Raw genomic sequence first — 22,115 nt, forward strand, 5'->3', positions numbered from 1 at the left:
TGCCGCCAAATGAGTTAGCGGAATTGAAGAAGCAAATTCAGGAGTTGCTTACAAAGGGCTTCATTCATCCGAGCTCCTCACCCTGGGGATGTCCAGTGCTCTTTGTTAAGAAGAAAGATGGCATTCTGCGGATATGTGTGGATTACCGTCCTCTGAATGAGGTCACTGTCGAGAATAAGTATCCGCTTTCTAGGATCGATATTCTATTTGATCAGTTGGCCAGTGCTTGGGTCTTCTCTAAGATTGACTTGAGATTGGGCTACCATCAATTAAAGGTTCGACCGGAGGATATTTCAAAGACGGCTTTCTCTACCCACTATGGGCTTTATGAGTTCACCGTCATGTCTTTCGGCTTGACTAACGCACTAGCATTCTTCATGTACTAGATGAACACAGTCTTCATGGAGGAACTCGACAAGTTTGTCGTAGTTTTCATCGATGACATTCTTATCTACTCCAAGACTAAAGAGGAACATTCTGAGCACCTCCGTGTCATTCTTTGTCAACTTCGAGATCACCAACTCTATGCCAAGTTTAGTAAATGTGAGTTCTAGCTCAAGGGGTCACCTTTTTAGGGCATGTTCCATCTGATAACGGTGTTGTCATTGACCCGAGCAAGGTGCAAGATGTACTCAATTGGGTTCAGCCCAAGAATGTCACTGACATCTAGAGTTTTCTTAGACTCGCGGGCTATTACCGTAGGTTCATTGAGAATTTCTCCAAGATTGCCAAGCACATGACTGAGCTATTGAAGCAAGGTAGCGTGTTCAGGTGGTCCAATGAATGTGAGTCAGCTTTCCAAACCTTGAAGGAACTTCTCACGACTGCTCCCATTCTCGCTTAGCCTGAAGTGGACAAGGCTTTCGATGTCTATTGCGATGCTTCCTGCATAGGCCTCGGATGTGTCCTCATGCAAGACGGCCAAGTTGTTGCTTATGCCTCGTGGCAATTGAAGCGCCATGAAGAGAACTACCCAACCCATGATTTAGAGCTCGCTACAGTTGTCTATGCCTTGAAGATCTGGCACCATTATCTATTGGGAAATCTTTGCCGTATCTATACGGATCACAAAAGTCTCCAGTGCATTTTTACTCAGGCCGATCTGAATATGAGGCAGAGAAGATGGCTCGAGCTAATCATGGATTATGAGCTGGAAGTACATTATCATCCCGGTAGCGAATGTGGTTGCCGATTCCTTAAGCCGAAAGGCTCATTGTCATTGTCTTATGGTCCCACCCAAGGATTCCACCCTCTTGATGATTTTTGAAGACTTTGTCTTGAGATGGTTTCAGAGTGTTACCTTTCCAACTTGGAGGTAAAATCCGTTCTCATCAATCAAATTAAGGAAGCTCAGAAGAAGGACAAGGGCATGGAAAGGATTCATGATAAGATCAAGGAGGGGCAAGCCAAGTGCTTTACCCTATACGACGAGGGTGTCTTGTGGTTTGAGAAGAGATTAGTGGTCCCTAAAGTTCTGAAGTTGAGAAAGAAGATCCTGGATGAAGCTCATGATTCCTTGCTATCCATTCACCTAGGGAGTACCAAGATGTACCAGGATCTCAATCCCAGATTTTGGTGGACTCGCATGAAGCGAGAGATCACTTGATATGTAGTTGAGTGTGACATCTACCGAAGAGTGAAGGTCGGGCATCTTAAGCCACCCGGTATGCTTCAGCCCTTGCCCATTTCATCCTGGAAGTGGGAGGAGATTGGTATGGATTTTATTATCGGATTGCCGAAGACCTCTCATGGGTATGACTCAATTTGGGTCATTGTGGACAGGTTGATGAAGTCTGCTCATTTCTTGCCCATCAAGACCACCTTTTCGATCAAGCAGTATGCGGAGCTGTACCTCATTCGGATTGTTTGCCTCCATGGGATTCCGAAGAAAATCATTTCTGATCAAGGCACTCAATTCACTTCACATTTTCTAGAAGGGCCTTCATGAAGCTATGGGAACCGAGCTCTTCCACAGTACTACATAGCATCCTCAGACCGACGGTCAAACCGAGAGGGTTAATCAAATCTTAGAAGATATGTTGAGGGATTGTGTCCTCCCATATGGGAAGAAGTGGGAAATCTTCTTGCCATTTGCAGAGTTCTCCTACAACAACAATTACCAAGCGAGCATTGAGATGTCATCGTTTGAAGCTTTGTGTGGCCGACGATGCCAAACGCCATTGAATTGGTCTGAATCCGGTGAAAGAGCTTTTCTCGGCCCAGATTTGGTCAAGGAGGTAGAAGAATATGTTCTGACGATTCGCAAGAGCCTCCTCATGGCCCAGTCCCGACAAAAGAGCTATGTGGATCACCGTAGACAAGATCTTGTGTTTGAGGTTGGGGATTTCGTCTATCTTAAGGTGTCGCCTCTCAAAGGGGTTCGACGCTTTCAAGTCAGAGGGAAGCTAGCACCTCGCTATGTTAGTCCATTTCAAATCATTGCTCGGTGTGGAGAGGTGGCCTATCAATTGGACTTGCCTCCGTCCCTCTCCGTCGTGCACAACATCTTTCATGTCTCTCAATTAAAGAAATGCCTTCGAGTCCTAGCCGAAGTCATTGAAGTTGCAAACCAAGAATTGCAGCCGGATCTCTCCTATTGCGAACATCCAATTCGTATTCTTGAGGAAGCCGAACGGAAGACGCGGCTCAAGCCAATTAAGTTTCTCAAGGTTCAGTGGAGCAATCACTCCGAAGGCGAAGCGATGTGGGAACGTGAGGATCCGCTTCGTGCCGATTATCCTGAGTTTTTCTCCAAATTGTGAGTGTTGCATTAGTTCTATTCCTCACCAGCATGTAAATGGTGCTATAGTAATGTAGACGTCATGAAGCACCCTGCATGATGTTGAGATGCATTCACTTTTGAGTAGATGAAAGTTTTGTCGTCCCGCCCACACCACCCGTGGGTTAGTAGGAATATTGTATTCCTGTTTTTCTTATATATGTACATAATCACCATCAAGTCACCAAGGAGACCACCTTCACCTTTGTTTTCTCATGAATATAAATAGAAGTTGTAACTTTGTCATGTCAGTGAACTGAGATGAGAAAGGATGATGACACCACCGTCACTCACCTGGCACCCACCTTGTTATCTTGTAATATCCTTGATATAAGATTAACTTGTCTAGGTGAATATGGCACTCAGAAACCTGAGACTTTTCCCAAGGTTTGAGAAATATGCCAGGCAACACGGTCGTATCATCTAGTGATGCCATTATTGTTCCAGTCCTGGAAACTCCTTTCCATCGTTCTCTTCCCCGCACTCCACCAAAATCTCGGGACGAGTTTCTTTTAAGGGGGGGGGGGCGCAGTTTTGTAATAGCCCAAATGGCTTAAGCATGTCATTAAGCATCATTAGCATCATGTTTCATTGTTTTGAGTAATTATTAACATGCAAATTCACTTAAACATAAGTTGTGAAAATTGATGTTAAGAGGTGCTTTGTGAAGCAACTCACAATATTTCTATGAAACATAAGGTTGGAAATAATTTTAGAAATTAGTCCATGTCAAATAAGGAATATTAGTGATTTTTCCGAAATTTTTGGGAATGATTTTTAAGGCATAAAAATTTCCACAAGTTAGAAAAGCTTGTATATTTGGAGAATTTTAGATTTAAATTGCCTCAAGAATTATGGTTCAAACTAGTTAAAATGGGTTGCACATGAATTATAGTTTCACATAAAATTTGTCCCATGAATTTTGGACCACAGGAAGACCTACACATGAATTAGAAAATTGGCAGAGATATTTTCTTTAGTTAGCTACTATTCATCAGGCCCACCTTGTCATCCTCTCTGCTCACTCTGCGTCTTGGCCGCCCTGCTCTCTGGCAGCCACCGATTTTGTTGACTCAGGTGGCCGGCCATGTCGCCAGACAAACCGAAGCACGGCACCGAGGTGTGGCCGCGGTCCTTATCCCCCTGCCCTCACTTGCTCTTCTCTCTCTCTCTGCTCCCTCTCTCTCGGTCGCTTTCTAGCAGAGCAGCGTTGCACAGCAGCACACCACTTCATCAGCAAAATCCGTCGTGCCACCCATGAGCTCCCTCGAAGCCTGAGCCATGAGAAGCACGAAGGAAGGTCACTAAAGGCTCCTTGACCGTTTTCCCCTCCGAATCTGTCACTAACCCGTCGCGCCGCCCCTCTTATCCTTCGGCTCCGGCAGTTCCACCCCACACCTCACCACCGAGCCATTGAGCCACCGCCTCTCTGGCCCAACCGACACCATGGTGAGCTTCCCTGCGATCTCTTGAACCCTTTCCACACGTAGTTTTCACTTTTGCCTATCGCCGGTGCGCTTCTCCGCGTGAGGCGCCCGCCGCCACCACCTCGGTGCACACTGCCGGCCGGGCCACCATCGGCCCATTGAAAACTAGCCATGCCATTGTATCCACATGCCTGTGTAGATGTTGTGGGAGTGCTCGGCCGAGTCGATTACGTCGTCGTTTAGCCGCCGGTGAGCCGAACCGACCCGCCATCATGTTGTTTCCGCCGTGAGCCATCATTGCCATCCTCTGGTCATTGCTGTCAGCCACGTGTCTGTCAGTCAGGACTGCGTGGATGCGCTGGTGCCACTAGTGCCCTTGGCTGGCCGAGCTGTGCTGCCGCTCGCCGCCAGCAATGCCAGGTCATGCCGCCGACATTGTGGAGCCCCGCCCTCGCTCTATTTTGACTCGGGTCAAACCCGCCGAGCCCGCTGTTAGCTACCGTTGCTAGCCCGGCCTAGGTGCAAAAGGGTTTCCGGCCATTTAATAATCCGGTTAATTCAAAAATCACGAAATAGATTTGTTGTTCAGTTGATAAATAGGCTGAAACATTGTTTAATGTGTAGAAAAATAATTATTGCTTCAAAAATTGTGAAACCAATTTTATTAGATTTATATGATCATAATCTACATGACAAAAATACTGGGAGCTATGAAATGTATATTTTAATTACATGGGTTAATAAAATAGGGTTTGGTCTTCATTAATCCATAATTAATTATTGGTAGCTCCAAACTTAATGAAATCAATTTTGTAAATCTTGTTAATTTATGCCCTATTCACTAAAAATACACAGACTCATGCTAAGCATAGTTAATTTTCTAATTAGGACTAAGCTTTGTTTTAAGCTTAATTAATCCCAAAAATATGAAATATTTAACAATAAGTAAAGTTAAGGAAATCGTTAATGCTTTAAGCTCATGTCATGAAGCTTTGCACCTCCTTCATGATCATCATTGCACGCGTTCTTCTTTAAGCGAATGAAGGTCCAGAGCGTGACGCGAGTGTGATCGAGGGTGGCACCGAGACACACCACTTCTGCGAGTTCTGTTCGGGAAGTATCAGGCAAACCCCAGAGCAGAAATGCAAGCATCTAAGCATACTGAACCCTTTGTTCAAATTAAATGGAGTCTAAATTGATAAATTATGCTTTATGTATGTTTGCATGTGTTGAGTCTAGTGTCAGGCTGATATAGGTAGAACCTATGTTGATGCATTATCTCCGCCTTGACTTATTGATAAATCTTTATCCTTGTAGCCTTGATGATATAATTGGTGTCTAGCTTCAAGGTTTATTCAAAATGCTTAGCAATGCTTAGGTCCTCAGTAGAAGTCGAGCCATGGTGCTGCCGTTGTTCGTGAGCTTAGGGCTTAATCATTGTTCACAGATACAAAGATGAGGTTGAGACGGATGGTTGAGATGTGAGATTGAGTCGAGATGTGGGTGGTGTTAGGGGTATCTTCTGCCTAGGAGGAGTCCTCTGGGTAGTTCGGGCGAGGAGCTCGAATGCCATAGACCACTTGCATCGTTTAAGGCCGTCCGTCGGTACAATTGGCTCTAGCACTTTCCGTACTCACCACATGCCGATCTAATGGTAAGGTAAGCCGATTATCATATGCCGTGCCGACACTTGCCTTGCGGCTCTATGACGCGTAACAAAAAAAGAAAAGGAGTAGCAAGGTGATAGGGAGCCGGAGGTGTCCGGGACATGCTCATGGTAACCCCGGTGCTATAGGGGCATTGCAAGTGGGTGGTTCCGGGTATGAGAATAGTTGACTCGAGTACCCCCTTGTGTGTACTATCGTGAGTAGAATAAGCCGAATGGTCCTCGAGTACTGTGGGTAAAGTTATACCCTTTGCTGGGTGTAAGAACAATTTGATTGACATGCTCTCGGTCATGAGCATGCTATTGTTTCATTTGTATCGGTCGTAGAGTTTACGAATGTGGGATAAGGTTATGGTATGATGGAATTGGTTGGTGGTTTGTTGATGAGATACTATGGTTACTATACGTACATGTTCAAGTTGTGGTTTATAGGGTAGGAAGGTAGTTGTTTTTGAGTTAAGTATAGATGCTCACATAAATGTGTCTAGGTTTCTTACCGCATGTGTTTTACTTAACTTGGTGGCCTACTCTTGCTAACAGCTCAATGCATAATCCTTGGAGTCGAGCTTTTTATGAGTGCTCTATATGGTTTTGCGAGTACCTTCGTACTCATGCCTGCGCTTTCAGGTTCTGCTGGTGAGGGTGATGCGTGTTTGGCTACTTTGTGTCCGTCAATGCAGGTGGTGGGCAAGAGTAGTGCATCCTACTCTGGTGAGGTGTAGCTTTTGGGGTGGAGCCTAAGGGCATATGACTCCACTCTCCTTTTGTTATTAAGATTTTAATCTTCTGTTGCGTAGTTTCTCTTTGTGTAAACTGTTGCAAATGGTTGCATGCTTAAGAACTTGTAATATAACTTTAATTACTAGCTCTTTCTTAAGCTATGTTGTAGTATACATGTTGGAAAGGCATGTGTTCCGAAATTGGGCACAAAACACGTGCCAGGATTACCGGGATGGTATTCTAGTTAGTCATTGAGGTTGTATTTATGAATAATGATCCTCCTGATGATTAATTAGAATACTGTTTGGACGGTTCCTCAAAAAGTTTATGTTTTTACATATGCTTGAGTTTCCCTCCTTCTAGTTTCCTTCTATTTGTTCCCTTGCAAGTTTGCAAGGTCTCTGTGTTTTGTTTTTGATTTTCATTTTCCTTTTGGGATGAAATTTCAACACCTTGGGAGGTTATTCTTCTTTATGCTAGAGGCATAGAATTCACATATACATGCATATGTGATGAGGTCTTAAATTCCCTTGCCGCTAGACCATCTTGGAGAGTTTACTTGCCTAATGATCTTGTCTTTGTTTTGTCCATATTCAAAGTTGCAAGCTTTTGGACTCAATGAAACATGGAATGGTCTCAAATAAAACCTATGGTTCATATTCCATCCATGGAGTCATATTGCCTTGAAACTTTCCAGCTTGCTTTGTCTCTCTGAGTATTTTGCTTTCGCTCAAGGTTTGAGGTGCTTTGGGTGATCAAAATAGGAGAATGCCATCTATTTCGCAAAAAAGTATTAAGGCGCCTATTCACCCCCCCCTCTAGTCGCCACCCTCGATCCTACACGTACAAGCCTATTATCCTATTGGTATGCCTATGTGACCCATATTTTACTTGAGCGAATCAACTGTTCCCTATCACACCTTCTGTTCAACTATGACATATTGCACTTCTAAGAACACTTGTTTGCCTTTATGCTTGAGTTTCATCATTCCTTTACTTCAGTCAACTGTCATTTGACCAAAACTTGACAACCAGTCAACTATAATTTGACCAAAACTTGACAACCAGTCAATGCCTAAAATAAGATCATAACCTTGTACATCAAGCACCCTAACTTCTGTTTCAAATTCATGGTTTTGTAACTTGAATTGAAGGTTGTCACATTTGGTACTGGTCAATAACTTACAGCGAGACGAGCAACCCTATACCACATGTAGCCACACTCGTCCGTCTTTTTCTACTTAGTTGGACAGATCACTTTAGAAAATTGTATAAAAATCAAGCAAGAAAATGGATGTGTGTTAGCAACACGGCTTTTGTGCTAGCTACTCAATTTGTTGCTGGCTTCTCTTCTATCTTGGAAAAGTGAGGATTTCCTATTTGATCTAAGGGAAGGAAGAGAGGTGGAAAGTGTTGTTGTGTCACATCGAGATTGTGTGGGTGTTCAGTCTATTGCTCATGTTCGACGCTATAAAAAATCAGGCATTGGATGGATGCCCGGGCATTGAGAAGGAAGGACGCTTTCAGAGGCAAAATGCCATGGGGAGAGAGAGCATCTGTGATCCATGGATCTCCGATCAGGAAACCATATCCAAGCTTTGTGGCCAGTCTATGCTCTTTGGACTTTTCAAACTTAGCGAACTGAAGCATCTAAGTAGCTAAAAGAAGGAAAATCTACCGAGACCTCGTTCGTAGTGGTGAGTGAAAGCGGAACAAGGGTTTTCATCAAAAGAAATCTGAAGTGGCTTCATTCGGGATGAGGACTAAGTCGAAGCCTTGGCCTCCTCCTTCTTCTCCTGAACTGCCTCCTCCTCTTTCTGTATGTCTTCCTCCAAGAGATCCTAGTCCATGTCCTCCTGGCTTGGGGATGACTTCTCAGCAATCGGGGCTTCGCCGTATTGATCAACCTCAGTGTTTGTGGAACCAGTGGTTGCTTCCTCCTCCATCTCCTCGTTGGAGGGGATGTTGAAAACCTCCACAAAAGAGTTGGACTCGGCTTGGGAAGGTGCTTGTGATGTAGGGTGAGATCTTGGTGACGAGGGCAGAGGACCTGCTGGTGATGGAACCCTAACCCTAACTTCTTAGGAGTTAGAAGACGATGAGGACTCCATGACTAGGTTTGGAGGCTAAGGAATGTTACCCGGGGTAGCAAATGCTTACCACCCATGGGTTAGAAAGGCCTCTAGGCTATGGAGTGGCAATGACTCTCCATCTTCAGTCATCGTACTGCATGCTTAACCATATAATGATTCATGATAACCAAGATTCTGCCAGCAGCCAAATTACGTCTACTCAGCGGGTTCACACAGACAAAGAGGCACTTGACGTATCTCTGACTAGCACAATAACGGTTCCAAAAACAATTCGAGACTATAATCTCCTACGCTGATGTCCCGTTGCATTCAATGCTTGGAATATTTTTCGATGCACACGAGGTAGTTTGAATAGTACCCTAGGGAGACAGCGTACTACTCCTTCATACGTGCACAGTTTCCAAACGTCATCATGATTTGTTGTTTGGGAAAGATTCTTTTCACCACAACACAAAATCGCCGCTTTGACAGATTCAAACCCAGTCAGGGATAAGACTTTTGTCCTCGTCCCTTCGATATTTTTTGGATGACTCAGAATTCCTATTTAGATGGAATACCTTCTCGGGGGCATGCCTAACGCTCAAAGGTATTCAAATCCCAACTAGATGACCCGAGGACTTTGAGATCCTAGTTAGATGTATAATTCTATCCGAGGACCTAAGTTCCACTTGAAGATGCAATCGGTCAAAATGTTTATCTTTTCTGGCTAAGATTTTGATCCGTCGAAGCCTCATTTCACATACTGATAGGGGGCTTGATGATGGGTAGTATAAAATTACCATATCCAAATCCCCTAGGGTTTCCTATATTCTCTGGGCATATCTCTATACTTGGGAAGAGAATCCCTAGACGTATGGAAGCTACCTATATGTTTCCATGACATCTCGTAAGGGAAGTTTATCTCTAAGAATGATAAGGAATGACTCAAAAGGTTGTACAATGCCCCTCTATATATACGAAGCCAAGGGATCCTGCGAAGGATAAGCCAATTGGAAGTCATTCAATCTTACAGAAGCCTTGAGCCCTCAAGCCTTTTGCATCACCAACTCTCCTCGACCACGCACAAGTAGCCCCTCGACTAGGTTTAGATCTATCTAGGCTAGCCAAGAACCCCCTTATAATTAGTCTCGGAGATCAATATAAGACAAATAGGATGTAGAGCTTTTATCCTAAGGGAGGTATGAACCTATATAAACCTTTGTGTATGCCATGTGATACGTCTAAAAAAAATCCCTCTACTCCATCTATAAGTTCGTAAGATCAGCAGTTTACAAAATGTTGACAGAGGTTCTAGGGTTTTGAACTTAGGAAAGGATTAAGGCTAGAGTTTCTCGGATTGACAACATCCCCTCATTCTCTATGCTTAAAGATCAATCTGAGGAGCAAAGATGCCTAAAACTTGCTAATTGGGGTCTAATCCGATGCTAATTGCCATCAATTAGGGTTTAACAGAGTAATTAAGGGTTAATATCACTTAGGATCATGCAATTCAGAACTAAACATGCTCATCAATAGCAATTAGGGCTTGACTAACTCGAATTAACAAGGCACAAAAAAGATTGATTCATCAACTATCTGACACAATTAGGCCTTAATTATCATAAACTAAAGTAATTAGCAAGAAACATGAACACCAAGAACTTAATCTGGCTTGACAGAGGCATAAAAAAGGTCAATAATTAGGACTTGATTGGTTCAAGGCTAGGTTAGATGGCTATGATGCCAAATGATGGCCTTAATAGTCTAACCTAATCACATGAACATGTTCACTTAACACGGAATTAGATGGGTCAGACCTTGATTGGGAGATGCCATCACTAATGTCTTCATGGGTCGAAGTAGAGCCGCGACGTAGTATTGTACTTTGGTGAAGATGAGCCGAAGATGTGGAGGATGCAGGAAGGTCCATTGTAGAAGTCACTGGTGATCCACCGGTGACGGCATCGACCTTCGAGTCGCTGCAGCCACCTCTTAGATCGGTTTCCTTAGGTTTTAATTATAAGATGTCGGGGTGAGGGTGGCCACACGAGCGATCAATGCACATCGTGGGCAGCAGGGGTCCCCTTTTATTGTGGCGCCGACGACTTAGGACCACCAAGTGGTGGTTTCCGTCCTCGATCAAGGCGCTTGGGTGGGGTCACCACCCCTTAGGATTCGGTAATTAGTTGGAGTTGAGATTACAACCAACAACAAGAGCGCTAAGCAACAGATATTTTGAGGAACACTGGATCCAAGAAGAGTCAAATTAGCTTGTTTATTCCCACGGCGCACCTAAAAAACCGCTGGTCGCAAGCAACCTCAAGTGTGTCCACAGCTACTTAACGCCAATACAATGATCATCACATGCCACCGGCAATTAAACGGGTAGCTTGTATCTGTGGGAAGCAGTTCAAGCACACCTTGGGACCTTGGTCTACTCGTCGAATTTCAGATGTTGCTTCTCTTGCACTTCGACAACGTGCATCTCTTGTCCGGTTGCAGTTGTTCATGATCTCAAAAAAGAAGAATAAGAAGAAATTTCTCAAATGAACAAGTTGTTGGTTTCTAAAGAGCGTTGCTTATCACTGAGGAATCTAAGTCCGGGGGGAGACCCCCCTCCCTAACCCTAACCCCAGCCCCAACAGGTCGCCCTATAGAGTTTCCCTTTTTGAAATGTTGACAAACTAATTGGTGAATTGTTCTCATGCTAATAACGTTAGGATGAACTACTGGTTTACTTCAGCATTTGTGCTCTAGCTAGTCATGGCTTTCGATCTCTTCTATTGAAACTGCATGTTTTATTCCATGAAACTTGCTCAACCTACACTCGTTGCACCCTTACATCAGACAACCATTGCTTGCTTAGTTTCCCTAGAAACGCATGATCCAAGGTAAGTAGTTTTTTAATTCTTATTGGATTCACAATATATAAAAGAAAATCTTGTTGGGTATCGCTTCTGACGTACGTCTCCTAGCTCGTGGGGATCAGTTTTCAGATTATTGCAGCTCACAATCACAGTCCCCAACAGCCTGCACTTCGCCGCCAGATTCACTCATGCATGTAGGAGCTTCAATTTTATAACTCGGTACTCAATGGAATCTGCACCGAAATATGAGCAAGCAGGGCCACACTTATTCACTCATCAACAGTTAAAGGCATCACTTAATTCCTAGAGCTCCTACCTTACATGCTTAACAGTTCAGATGGCAACCGGTACAATGAAGCTTACACACTACAGACCTTGGTAAATCAAGCTCGCTTCCTACGTACAAATCACAAACATATCATCCTTAGGGATGACTGCCGCTCCCCGTGCCACCCCCGCCGCCACCTCCGTAGCCTCCTTCGCCCACCCCAGATCCACGCCCCCCACCACTCCCTGTTCCACCATTCACAGTTCCAGAGCCTTGGCCACTCCCTGTAGCATTGCCTGCATGTCCAACACCACTACCGCTGCTCGATGCACTACCGCCACTGCCAACACCTATGCTGGTGCCACCACCATGGGTGACAGCCACACCATCTGAACCGATGTGGATTCCAATGCCTCCTCCACCGCTACTGCCCACACTTACGCTACCGTTGTGGGTACTCATGGCACCACCTCCACCAACACCGATCCCCATATCCACACCATCCTTGCCGATGTCAATACCGACCCCAATGCCGACTCCGACGCCGGCACTAGAGCCGCCATCACGGGTAGTACCGTCGCCGCCACCAACACCCCCGCCGAACCCGATGGTCGTGTTAGGCCCACCGTGTGAGATGGTCCACCCAAACCCATGACCGCTTCCCGAGCCATGGCCGCTGCCGGACTTCCAGAACAACGGCGGCCAGGAGAGCTTCTTGCTGTTGATGTCGCTGGCGCTGGTGCCATCCTTACGAGGGAAATGCCTCGCATTGGCAGAAGAAGGGAGAGTCGCAGCAAAGCCAAGGAATGCGAGTAAGAGCAAGGCACCTGCACTACCACGGGTAGAGGCAGCCATTTGTGTCCTGCGTTGTTGTGAAGAGTCTCAACACTCAACTGGTGTTTATATAGTGGATTGGCCACAATGGAACACATTGTTTTAGGTCCAAATCTAGAGGCAAAAGGTACGCTTTCTCTACTACGTTTTTTGTGCTGCTTGCGTGTGGAGCATGCATCCAACCTAATTATACGGCTTGCTCACATAGCGTACGTTGACCATTCATTTGGACTCTGTTAGTTAAAATAATGCGGATCTAAGTCCAGCTTTTGGACACCTACGAAGAAGATACAATATAAATTGTGATAGAGATTGGTTTTAGTTGTATTTTGATCTTCTTGGAAAAGGAAAATATCAATTGTGTAACGGTGGTCGTCGCCGAAGTATGTAAATCAACAATGAAACAATCACACATGAATCACTCAAAAAAGAGAGTTAAATTTCGAATGAACATGCTTGAGATTTGCCTGTCATTGTTAACGAAAATGTAATCTGTGGGATCATCATATAGACATTCAGGTACATAAGGATCGAGAGAAATCATTGAATATTTGAGCATGAAGCCATGGTTCATAAGCAGCAAGTAAAATATTATAACATGGAATCAGGAGAAAGGATCAGGCGTTGCCCCTCACAAACTAATAATCGAGCACGTGCAATACACATCGCAACCAAAATGAATAAACTGTACAAGAATTTGTCTTCACTTAAAAACCTCATTCATCATATATACTAAAATATCATCCAAAGGTACAACAACTTTTTTAAAATCTCAAGTAATGCGCATATCATACACAATTATTGGCCCCTGAAACTTTCAGGTAATATGCATAATACACAATTATTGACCCTTGAAACTTTCAGGTAATGTGCATAATACACACACTACACCATGACACGGTATTAAGGGCAATTGATTGCCAAGGAAAAAATCAAATCGTTAGCAAATTATATGCTGGTAATGTACTTTCTCTCGGAGATTATAACACAAGTCATATCAATTGCCGGGAATTCATAAATTAAGGGATAAATCAATTGCCACTACTACAGAATTGGCCTTATATGCCAGCCTATCACCGTCGGTTCCTAATGGACTGGCAGTGATGGAGCAATATTGCCGGTTCATAAGCCACACGGAAAGAATCAGCCATCGTGGCTTATGAACCGGCAATGATAAGGGTCATTACTGCCGGTCGATGGATTGAGCCGGCAGTGATGCCCTGCTCCTTCATCACTGCCAGCTTAATCCACCGACCGACAGGGATAGCATAACATCACTGCTGGCTGGTTAAATGAGCCGGCAGTGATGTCCCGGCTATATAAAAGTCGTCCTCTCCTTCTGCAAGCTTGAGCACAATAGAGAGAAGCTCTGTTCTTGCTCAGTTGCGGCTATTTTTGCTCACCAGGATCTTGGTGGATTCAAAATTTTGAGAAATCTTTATGCCCTAGGTGTTCCAAGGTGTGTAACTTTCTCTCCAATCCATTTCTATTTGAATTTTATTTGCTAAATTGCTCTAGATTTTAAAATGATAGAGATGAACATATGACCATGATGTTTTGAGACAATGTAGATGCAATTATACCTCATTTATGATATGGAAGCTTCAATTATGGTGGAAAGTATCTTTATTATTGATTTACATTAGCTATATGTATGAGCATATTTATTATTGGTTTTTAATGAATTAGAAAATTTAGCCATGATATTAAGGTATATAGCAAACTCCAAATTATATTTTTTATATTTTAATTAATTAGCAAGCTCCAATATAGAAACTTTAGGTATGAGCATATTTATGGTTGATTTTTAGTGAAAGAATTTAGTCATAATATTTAGGTATGTAGAAAGCTCCAATTATATTTTTTCTATTTTAATTAATTAGCATGTTCCCAATATGGAAACTTTAGGTAAGAGCGTATTTATTTTGATTTGTACTGAATTAGAAAATTTTACCATGATATTTAGGTATGTAGCAAGATACAATTATATTTATGTATGAGCGTATTTATTTTTCATGTTTCCTTAATGAGTCATAGATAAGGTGTTGAATAATAAAAAAAATTTATAGGGATGACACTAACAAATACTCATCGGAAGCGGATGCGAAAGCATATAAAAGGCAGCTCCTCTAACTCGGGCCAATTGCCAGTAGGAGATGACGAGGTAATATATTTGTTGGTGATCGTAAAATATTCTAGATGTTATAAATTTGGATTTACAATAATGATACAATTGTAGATGGATAGAAGATGGATGTACGATACAAGCCGTGTGAGTGCAAAGTACAAGAACTGCGTGGATTCTTTCCTGGTACAAGCCGCGACGCACAAGTCAAATACACTGTCTCAATACATGTGTTATCAATGCGTTGATTGCGAGAACAAGAAGTAGTTCTCCACCACCCAGCAGATACATTCCCAGTTGATGCCAAGGGGCTTTATGCCTGGCTATACCTGTTGGACCGAGCACGGTAAAGCTAAGATCATACATGAAGGGCAATACATTGAAAGAGAAAACGAAGACATGTGCACCAATATGCCGGTCGATGAATACATCGATATACCACCTGCTAAAGATATGTTGGTCGATGATGATCTACAAGAGTTGTTGGCCGACGCCGACGTTGATGATCTGGAGCAAATTTGCGCAATGGGGAGGGGAACTTCTGTAACACCCTAAATCTCAATTTTTGCAATAATTTAAAATTTTGCTAGAATTAAATAGGAGTTGTATTTTATTCAATTTAGATGGAAAATTAATTTCTAAATTTAATTGGCCATAGGTTATAATTGTGCTTGTTGCATTCATGCCATCATAGTTGCAATAGATTTTTATGCGTGGGAAAAGTTTGCAAAAATTCGCTAGATGTCGCTCGTTTCAAACCCCTTTTTGAAAATTGTTTGAAATCAAAATAGAAAAGACTTTTGAAAATGGAAAAGTGCTCTCGGGCCGTTTCTTTCCACGCCAGCCCATTCCCCCTCTCTCTTCTCTCTCTCCCGTGGGTCGCCCCTCCCCCCCCCCCCCCCCCGCACCGGCCCGTTAGGCCGAGCTGGCCTGTGCCCCTCCCTCCCTGTCTCACAGCCATGTGGGCCCACCCGACCGACTCCCCTTCCCAAACCTCACACCGCCGGTCCCGATCACCCCCAAATCACGCGCCGTTTCAAATCGCTGCCTCCCCGCGCCATCACTCTCCAACCAATGTGCATGGCCACGAGCCCCTCCCTCCCCTCTCTTGATTTCGGTCGTTTCCCCCTTCTTTCCACTCTCTTAAGTATGGAAACGGTCACATTATTGCCAATTAGGGCACCAGCCAAATCCCGTCGATTCCGACCCCTCCTTTCCCCCTCTCGCGCATATAAACTCCCCATCGCCTTCCTTGTGAGTTTTCCCACCCATTTCACCGTTTTCCCCTTTGTTTTTTCGCTAGAATCGAGCCTGCCGCCGTCACCACCATTGTTGCCAATAAGAGGTCCACCGCCGCCTTAATTCGGCTATGTTGAACCTTAATTGACTTTGGTTTTGGCCTCTTCGGTGTTGCAGGACCTTAAGGCGTCGATCCCCGTGCTCGTCGTCGCTGTTTAGACACCGGAGTGCCGTCCCTGACGCTTCTCCATATGTCGCCGCCTTCCTCTCCATCGCCGGTCACCTCCAAAGCCCCTCTGTCGCCGCCGAGCCGCTGTGAGAACCCCCCCCCCCATCCCCTCCTCCCTCTTTTGCGCTAAACGCTGTTGAGAACCGTGGCCGGATGTGTAGTTTTGCGCATCTCCGGCGAGCTTCCGCCACTCGCCACTGTCGGCTGCCGCCTCCCCGTCCCACGCCGTCGGCTGCCACCCCCTTTTTAAATCCTAGCCGCCCGATCTTAACTGACGGTTCAGATTAGATAGCCCATACCCCTTTGAGCCCCGGTCCACTGTGGACCGTGGACCGGCCATAAGGAAGCTTGTCACCGTGGTCCACGGGTCCCGTGAACCTATTCCATGGTTTTTCCTGTTAAGAAATAATTCAGCAAATTCTTTATTGCGTCATAAATCAAATTTCCAGTATAAAATTAATTTGGGTTTTCTCTAAAAATCAACTAAAACTTGTAGTTTAGCCCCTGGAACTTCAAAAGCTTAATTCTTTTTGCTCGTAGCTCCGATTTAGGAGATTTTAATGCCAGATGTTCGTAGCAATGTGTAGATTCTTTTTATAGGGTTTCTATCTAGATTTAGCACTTTTTGGTGTACTGTCCTTAGAGGTTTATACTATGTGCTTTTCCGGTATGTCGTTTTAGGAGCTGAGCAGTTCGGAAATCTCCAAGACCAAGCTTTCGAAGATTTTGAGCAACACTCAGTCGAAGGCAAGTGTCCTTGAGCATTTTTGCCCTATTTTAGGATTGGGTTGTCACAAAGTATTCCAACCAGCATCGCGATGACTTCTTGGTCTTGACGGTATTACTTCTCATGGCATCGCCGATACCGGTGCTCTAGACTTGGGTCATCATCATAGAAGTACATATCTAGATGTTGGGGTCCAAGCCATTAGTTCCAAATGAATGTATGTTGTGGTACATTTGGTCATGGGCTCAAAACATGTAGATACCACTGCTTGCCATATTGGTGGTCTCGCTGTCAAGGTGATAATAAAGAGAAGTGAATGGGAAATGGCCATTAAAGAATCTAATAATGTCCTGAAAATGCTTAGCGTCTGAATCTGTGCTTGACCATAGCCTCATAAGTTCTGATGGCGTATCTGGATTGGACAAACTAATCTTTCCATTACAGCAGCAGAACCCCTTAGGCTCACACTCGAACTTCTTCGCGTCACAGAATTCGCAGTTCGGTTGGGGCTTAAGCACGTGCGTCCTTTGGGGTATGTTGCTATACATGTGGTCGTACGAATCAGGGATGCTTGAGGTCGTGATAATGGAATCGCAACCTCATCAAATTTGAGATCCTCGTAATTGTCCCCATCTGAAGAGATTTAATATCAAGGGGTTAGAGGAGGCTTAGTATGATACTAACAATCGATGAGATCGGTGAAAAAAGTACCTTGACCAGTGAACATGTAGAACTCCTTCTCCGTGTCCTCTTTTAATATGACTTCATCATCACCTGTGGATTATTACGATAAACAGTGGTTCCTTTTGTATTGTATTTCAAAAGTAAACAAATACAATCAAGAACTTTACCATCTCCATTAACAAATAGGCGTGTTGGAGACATTGTGATATTGGCAGGTTGAGAGGTTGAAGAGGGGTCTTCTAATGAACATGAGTTCACATACTTGAGGATAGGTTTCGCATTGAAAATACAAGGGAAAAATATACACAACTAAAGGAATTACCCGTGTTCGCAACATCTGACTGTGTTGGAGGGTCCACACAACTGGTATCCTGTGTTTCTGCTATAGGATTTTCTTTGGATGCAATAGAGGCTCCCATGTCTCGTCTAGCTGTGAAAGCTGTATTACGATGGGCGCGCAATGTTTGCCTTTCTCCTGGTGTTACACATTGTCAATGAGACCTCGCATCACCAACAAGGAGAGACAATTAGATGCATTGACCAAGGGTATCCTTTTATCATCTATGTGTTGATGCATTTAATCGTATTTATTCTCTCACCAATACATATGATATTTGGATTAGTCTCATTGAAATACATAAAAGCACAAAGGATGTGCGCAATGAGAAATATCATGTGCTAGTTACTAAGCTCAATGGCATCAAGCAACTACCCCATGAAAGTGCTAATGATATGTATTCTCGTTTGAACATTCTTGTTAATGAGATCAATGAGTTGGGTTTAACGCCGATTGAAGATGATCAAGTGGTGAGAATAATACTTCGAGCTCTTCTTCCAAAGTACAAGTTGATAGTCTCCATCATCTACGACAATAATGACATCAAGAATATGAAACTAAGTCAAGTGCTCAGCAAGATCACCGCCGATGAGATGACAATGAATATAGGGGTGCAAGCTTCTTCCTCATCCAACACTAAGAACCTTGCTCTCACAAGCAAGCAAACTCAATGACAACACATGAAGGCAAGGATGAAGAGATAAGAGCAAGAATCAAGCTCAAGCAAAGATAATGGTGATCAAGATGAAGAGAGCTATGAAGAGGATGATCAAAGCACATCAAGTAATGAAGAAATTGATCCTAAGATGGTCAAGCTCTTCTCAAAGTTAGAGAAGAACATGAAGAGAATCAATGCCAAGGTTGATCAGCCTATCTCCATTGAAGATTTGGTCAAAATAATTTATCATACCAAGAAGGAGAAGAAGAAGACCAAGAACATGAGGGAAATGAGGGAAAGAGCCAAGACATTCGTAAGCATAGGAAGATGGGTGAGCGACGATGAAGAGTCAAGCTCAAGTGATGAAAGCTTCACCATCCTTTCCTCCAAGAAAAGCTCTTCCTCAAGGTCGTCATCACATAAGTCGTCATCGCACAAGTCATCTCACAAGTATCTTATAGCCAAAGGTATGGATAGCGATGTAAGTGATGATGAATCCGATAAGGATTCTCCTTCCTATGATGAACTCCTTCATTTGATCAATAAGCAACAAATGACCCTTAAGAAACAATCTAAAGAGCTTAAGAAATTCGATACACTTAATGACATTCATGCTACCGTTAGGTCGAGAGGTGGTCTGTCAAGGGAGTGCGGTGAAGAACACTCTCTCTTTGTTGTGCCAGTTGTTTTCTGATCGTTGGACTCGGAAGTTTGGCATTCTTTTGTCGATGGTCGTTGGTCGCAAGGTTGCCTTGCAAGTGGAGAATATCCCAGTGGTGTGTCGCTACCTCGATGTTTTTCCTGATGAACTTCTAGGTGTGCCCACTGAGCGTGATGCGGTTTTTGAGATCAAGTTGGTTCCTGGCACGCAACCTATCTATAGAACTATGTATCGGATGGCTCCAGTGGAGCAGGTGGAGTTGAAGAAGCGGCTGGATGATCTTCTTTCTAAGGGCTTCATCAAACCTAGTAAGTCACCTTGGGCTTTCCCGGTGCTATTTGTGGAGAAGAAGGATGGCACTAAGAGGCTATGTGTGGACTATCGTGCTCTTAATTAGGTGACAATCAAGAATAAGTATCCTTTTCCTCGTATCGATGCTCTCTTTGATCAGTTAAGAGGTGCTAAGGTGTTTCCCAAGATTGATTTGAACTCTGGGTATCACCAGATAAGGATTAAGGAGGAGGATATCGAGAAGACTGCTTTTATTACGAGGTACGGGCATTATGAGTATGTTGTTATATCTTTTGGACTAACGAATGCCCCTGCTATCTTTATGGAAGCAATGAACAGGATGTTGCATGAGTACTTGGACGATTTCATTGTTGTTTTCATTGATGATATTTTGATCTACTCCAAGTCCGATGAAGAGCATGAGCGTCATCTTAGTCTTGTTTTGGATGCTCTACGGAAGAATAAGTTCAATGCAAAGTTGAAGAAATGTGCTTTCTGGCTTTCTGAAGTGAGCTTCCTTGGGCATGTGATTAATCAACATGGTATTACTGTTGATCCTAAGAATGTTGCTTCAGTGGTGGAATGGCAAAGGCCAACCAGTGTGACGGAGATCCGGAGTTTCCTTGGTCTTGCTAGTTATTACCGGCGTTTTGTGCAGGACTTCTCTAGTATTGCAAAGCCGATGACCAAGCTTACTGAGAAGGGTGTTCCTTTTATGTGGACTGACGATTGTGAGGTCAGTTTTCGGACTCTGAAGGATAAGTTGGTGAATGCTCCTATTCTAGTTTTACCTGAGAGTGGCAAGCGCTTCACAATGTACACGGATGCTTCCCGTATTGGTCTTGGTTGTGTGCTAATGCAGGATGGCAAGATAATTGCTTATGCTTCCCTACAGTTGAAGAATCATGAGAGGAACTATCCTACCCATGATCTAGAGTTGGCTGCAGTGGTGTTTGCTTTGAAGTCTTGGAGGCATTATCTCTATGGTGAGTCTTGTGATATCTTTACTGATCACAAAAGCCTCAAGTATATCTTTATTCAGAAGGATCTGAATTTAAGGCAGCGCAGATGACTTGAGTTGATAAAGGATTATGATTTGACGATCCAGTATCATCCCGGGAAGGCTAATGTGGTGGCAGATGCCCTAAGCAGGACAAGTGTTCCTAGGACAGTGATGCCTTTGGTTGCAGAATTGGATCGTATGTGTATTTCTTTTTCCTATGTAGGCACTGTAAGAGAAGAGACCCAGTTGCTCATTCAGTCGCCCATACTCGAGAGGCTGCGTGAGGCACAGCAACATGACCGCTTGATTCAGGAGGCTCGCAAAAGGATTGCAGTTGGCAAACTTCGGGAGTTCAGCATTGATGAGCATGATGTAGTCCGTTTCAGAGGATGTCTTTGTGTGCCACAGAAGTCAGAAGTGAAGATGTACATCTTGAGAGAGGATCATCGGACTCCATATACAATTCATCCTGATGAGACTAAGATGTACAAAGATCTAAAGGAGAGCTTCTGGTGGAAAAAGATGAAGGTCGATATTGCCAAGTATGTGGCAGCTTGTGGTATATGTCAGCAGGTAAAGGCCGAGCATAAGAGGCCTGCGGGGTTGCTTCAGTCTTTAGAGGTCCCCGAGTGGAAATGGGAGCATTTCACTATGGACTTTGTGGTTGGTTTACCCCGATCACCTCGTGGGCGGGATGCCATATGGGTTGTTGTGGATAGGCTCACCAAGTCCACGCATTTTCATTCCTATGAAGACGACGAGTTTAGCTCAGGATTTGGTTCCCTTGTATATCAAGGAAGTGGTGAGATTGCATGGTGTACCTAAGTCGATTGTGTCAGATCGAAACGCCAAGTTTGTATCGAAGTTTTGGCAGAGCCTTCAGAGTGCAATGGGCACTAAGCTTTCTTTGAGTACCGCGTTCCATCCTCAGACAGATGGGCAGTCGGAGCGGACCATTCAGACCTTGGAAGGGCAGTTGGGAGGATCACCTTGATTTGGTGGAGTTTGCCTATAATAACAGTTATCATTCTAGCATTAAGATGGCTCCTTATGAAGCTTTGTATGGCAGGAAGTGTGTTTCTCCCCTGTGTTGGGATTCGTCTGGTGAGAGGGTTGTGCATGGTCCCAAGATTGTTCAACAGACCACCGAGAAAGTGTGGGAGATACGGCAAAATATGTTGGCCGCTCAAAGCCGACAAAAGAGTTATGCAGATGTGAGGAGACGTGAGCTGGAGTTTGAAGTGGGTGACCAGGTTCTCCTCAAAGTATCACCCACAAAGGGTGTTGTTCGGTTTGGCACTACAGGGAAGCTTAGCCCGAGGTACATTGGACCTTTTGTTATCATAGCTCGAGTTGGTAGTTTGGCTTATCGTCTACAGTTACCAGATTCTATGACTGCTGTGCATAATGTCTTCCATGTATCTATGTTAAGGAAGTATCTGCGAGATCCAAAACATAATATTGACCTTGAGCCTATCACAGTGCAGCAGGACTTGTCTGTTGAGTGTCACCCAATGCGTATTTTGGA

General features: G+C 44.0%; 1 protein-coding gene across 1 annotated transcript; it reads right to left on the bottom strand.

Moving 5' to 3' along the window:
• Positions 1-11,754: 11,754 nt before the first annotated feature.
• LOC133889249 (putative glycine-rich cell wall structural protein 1) lies at positions 11,755-12,658 on the bottom strand. The gene has a single exon (XM_062329745.1). It carries the CDS (start codon positions 12,652-12,654, stop codon positions 11,956-11,958), a length of 699 nt encoding a protein of 232 aa, XP_062185729.1. The 5' UTR covers positions 12,655-12,658; the 3' UTR covers positions 11,755-11,955.
• Between the last annotated feature and the right edge of the window lie 9,457 nt (positions 12,659-22,115).

This window comes from Phragmites australis, chromosome 13, assembly GCF_958298935.1.
Source record: "Phragmites australis chromosome 13, lpPhrAust1.1, whole genome shotgun sequence".
Taxonomy (NCBI): domain Eukaryota; kingdom Viridiplantae; phylum Streptophyta; class Magnoliopsida; order Poales; family Poaceae; genus Phragmites; species Phragmites australis.

What these genes read in the sequence shown, in the direction of transcription:
- LOC133889249 (XM_062329745.1), bottom strand. Translation starts at nt 12,654, where the DNA reads ATGGCTGCCTCTACCCGTGGTAGTGCAGGTGCCTTGCTCTTACTCGCA.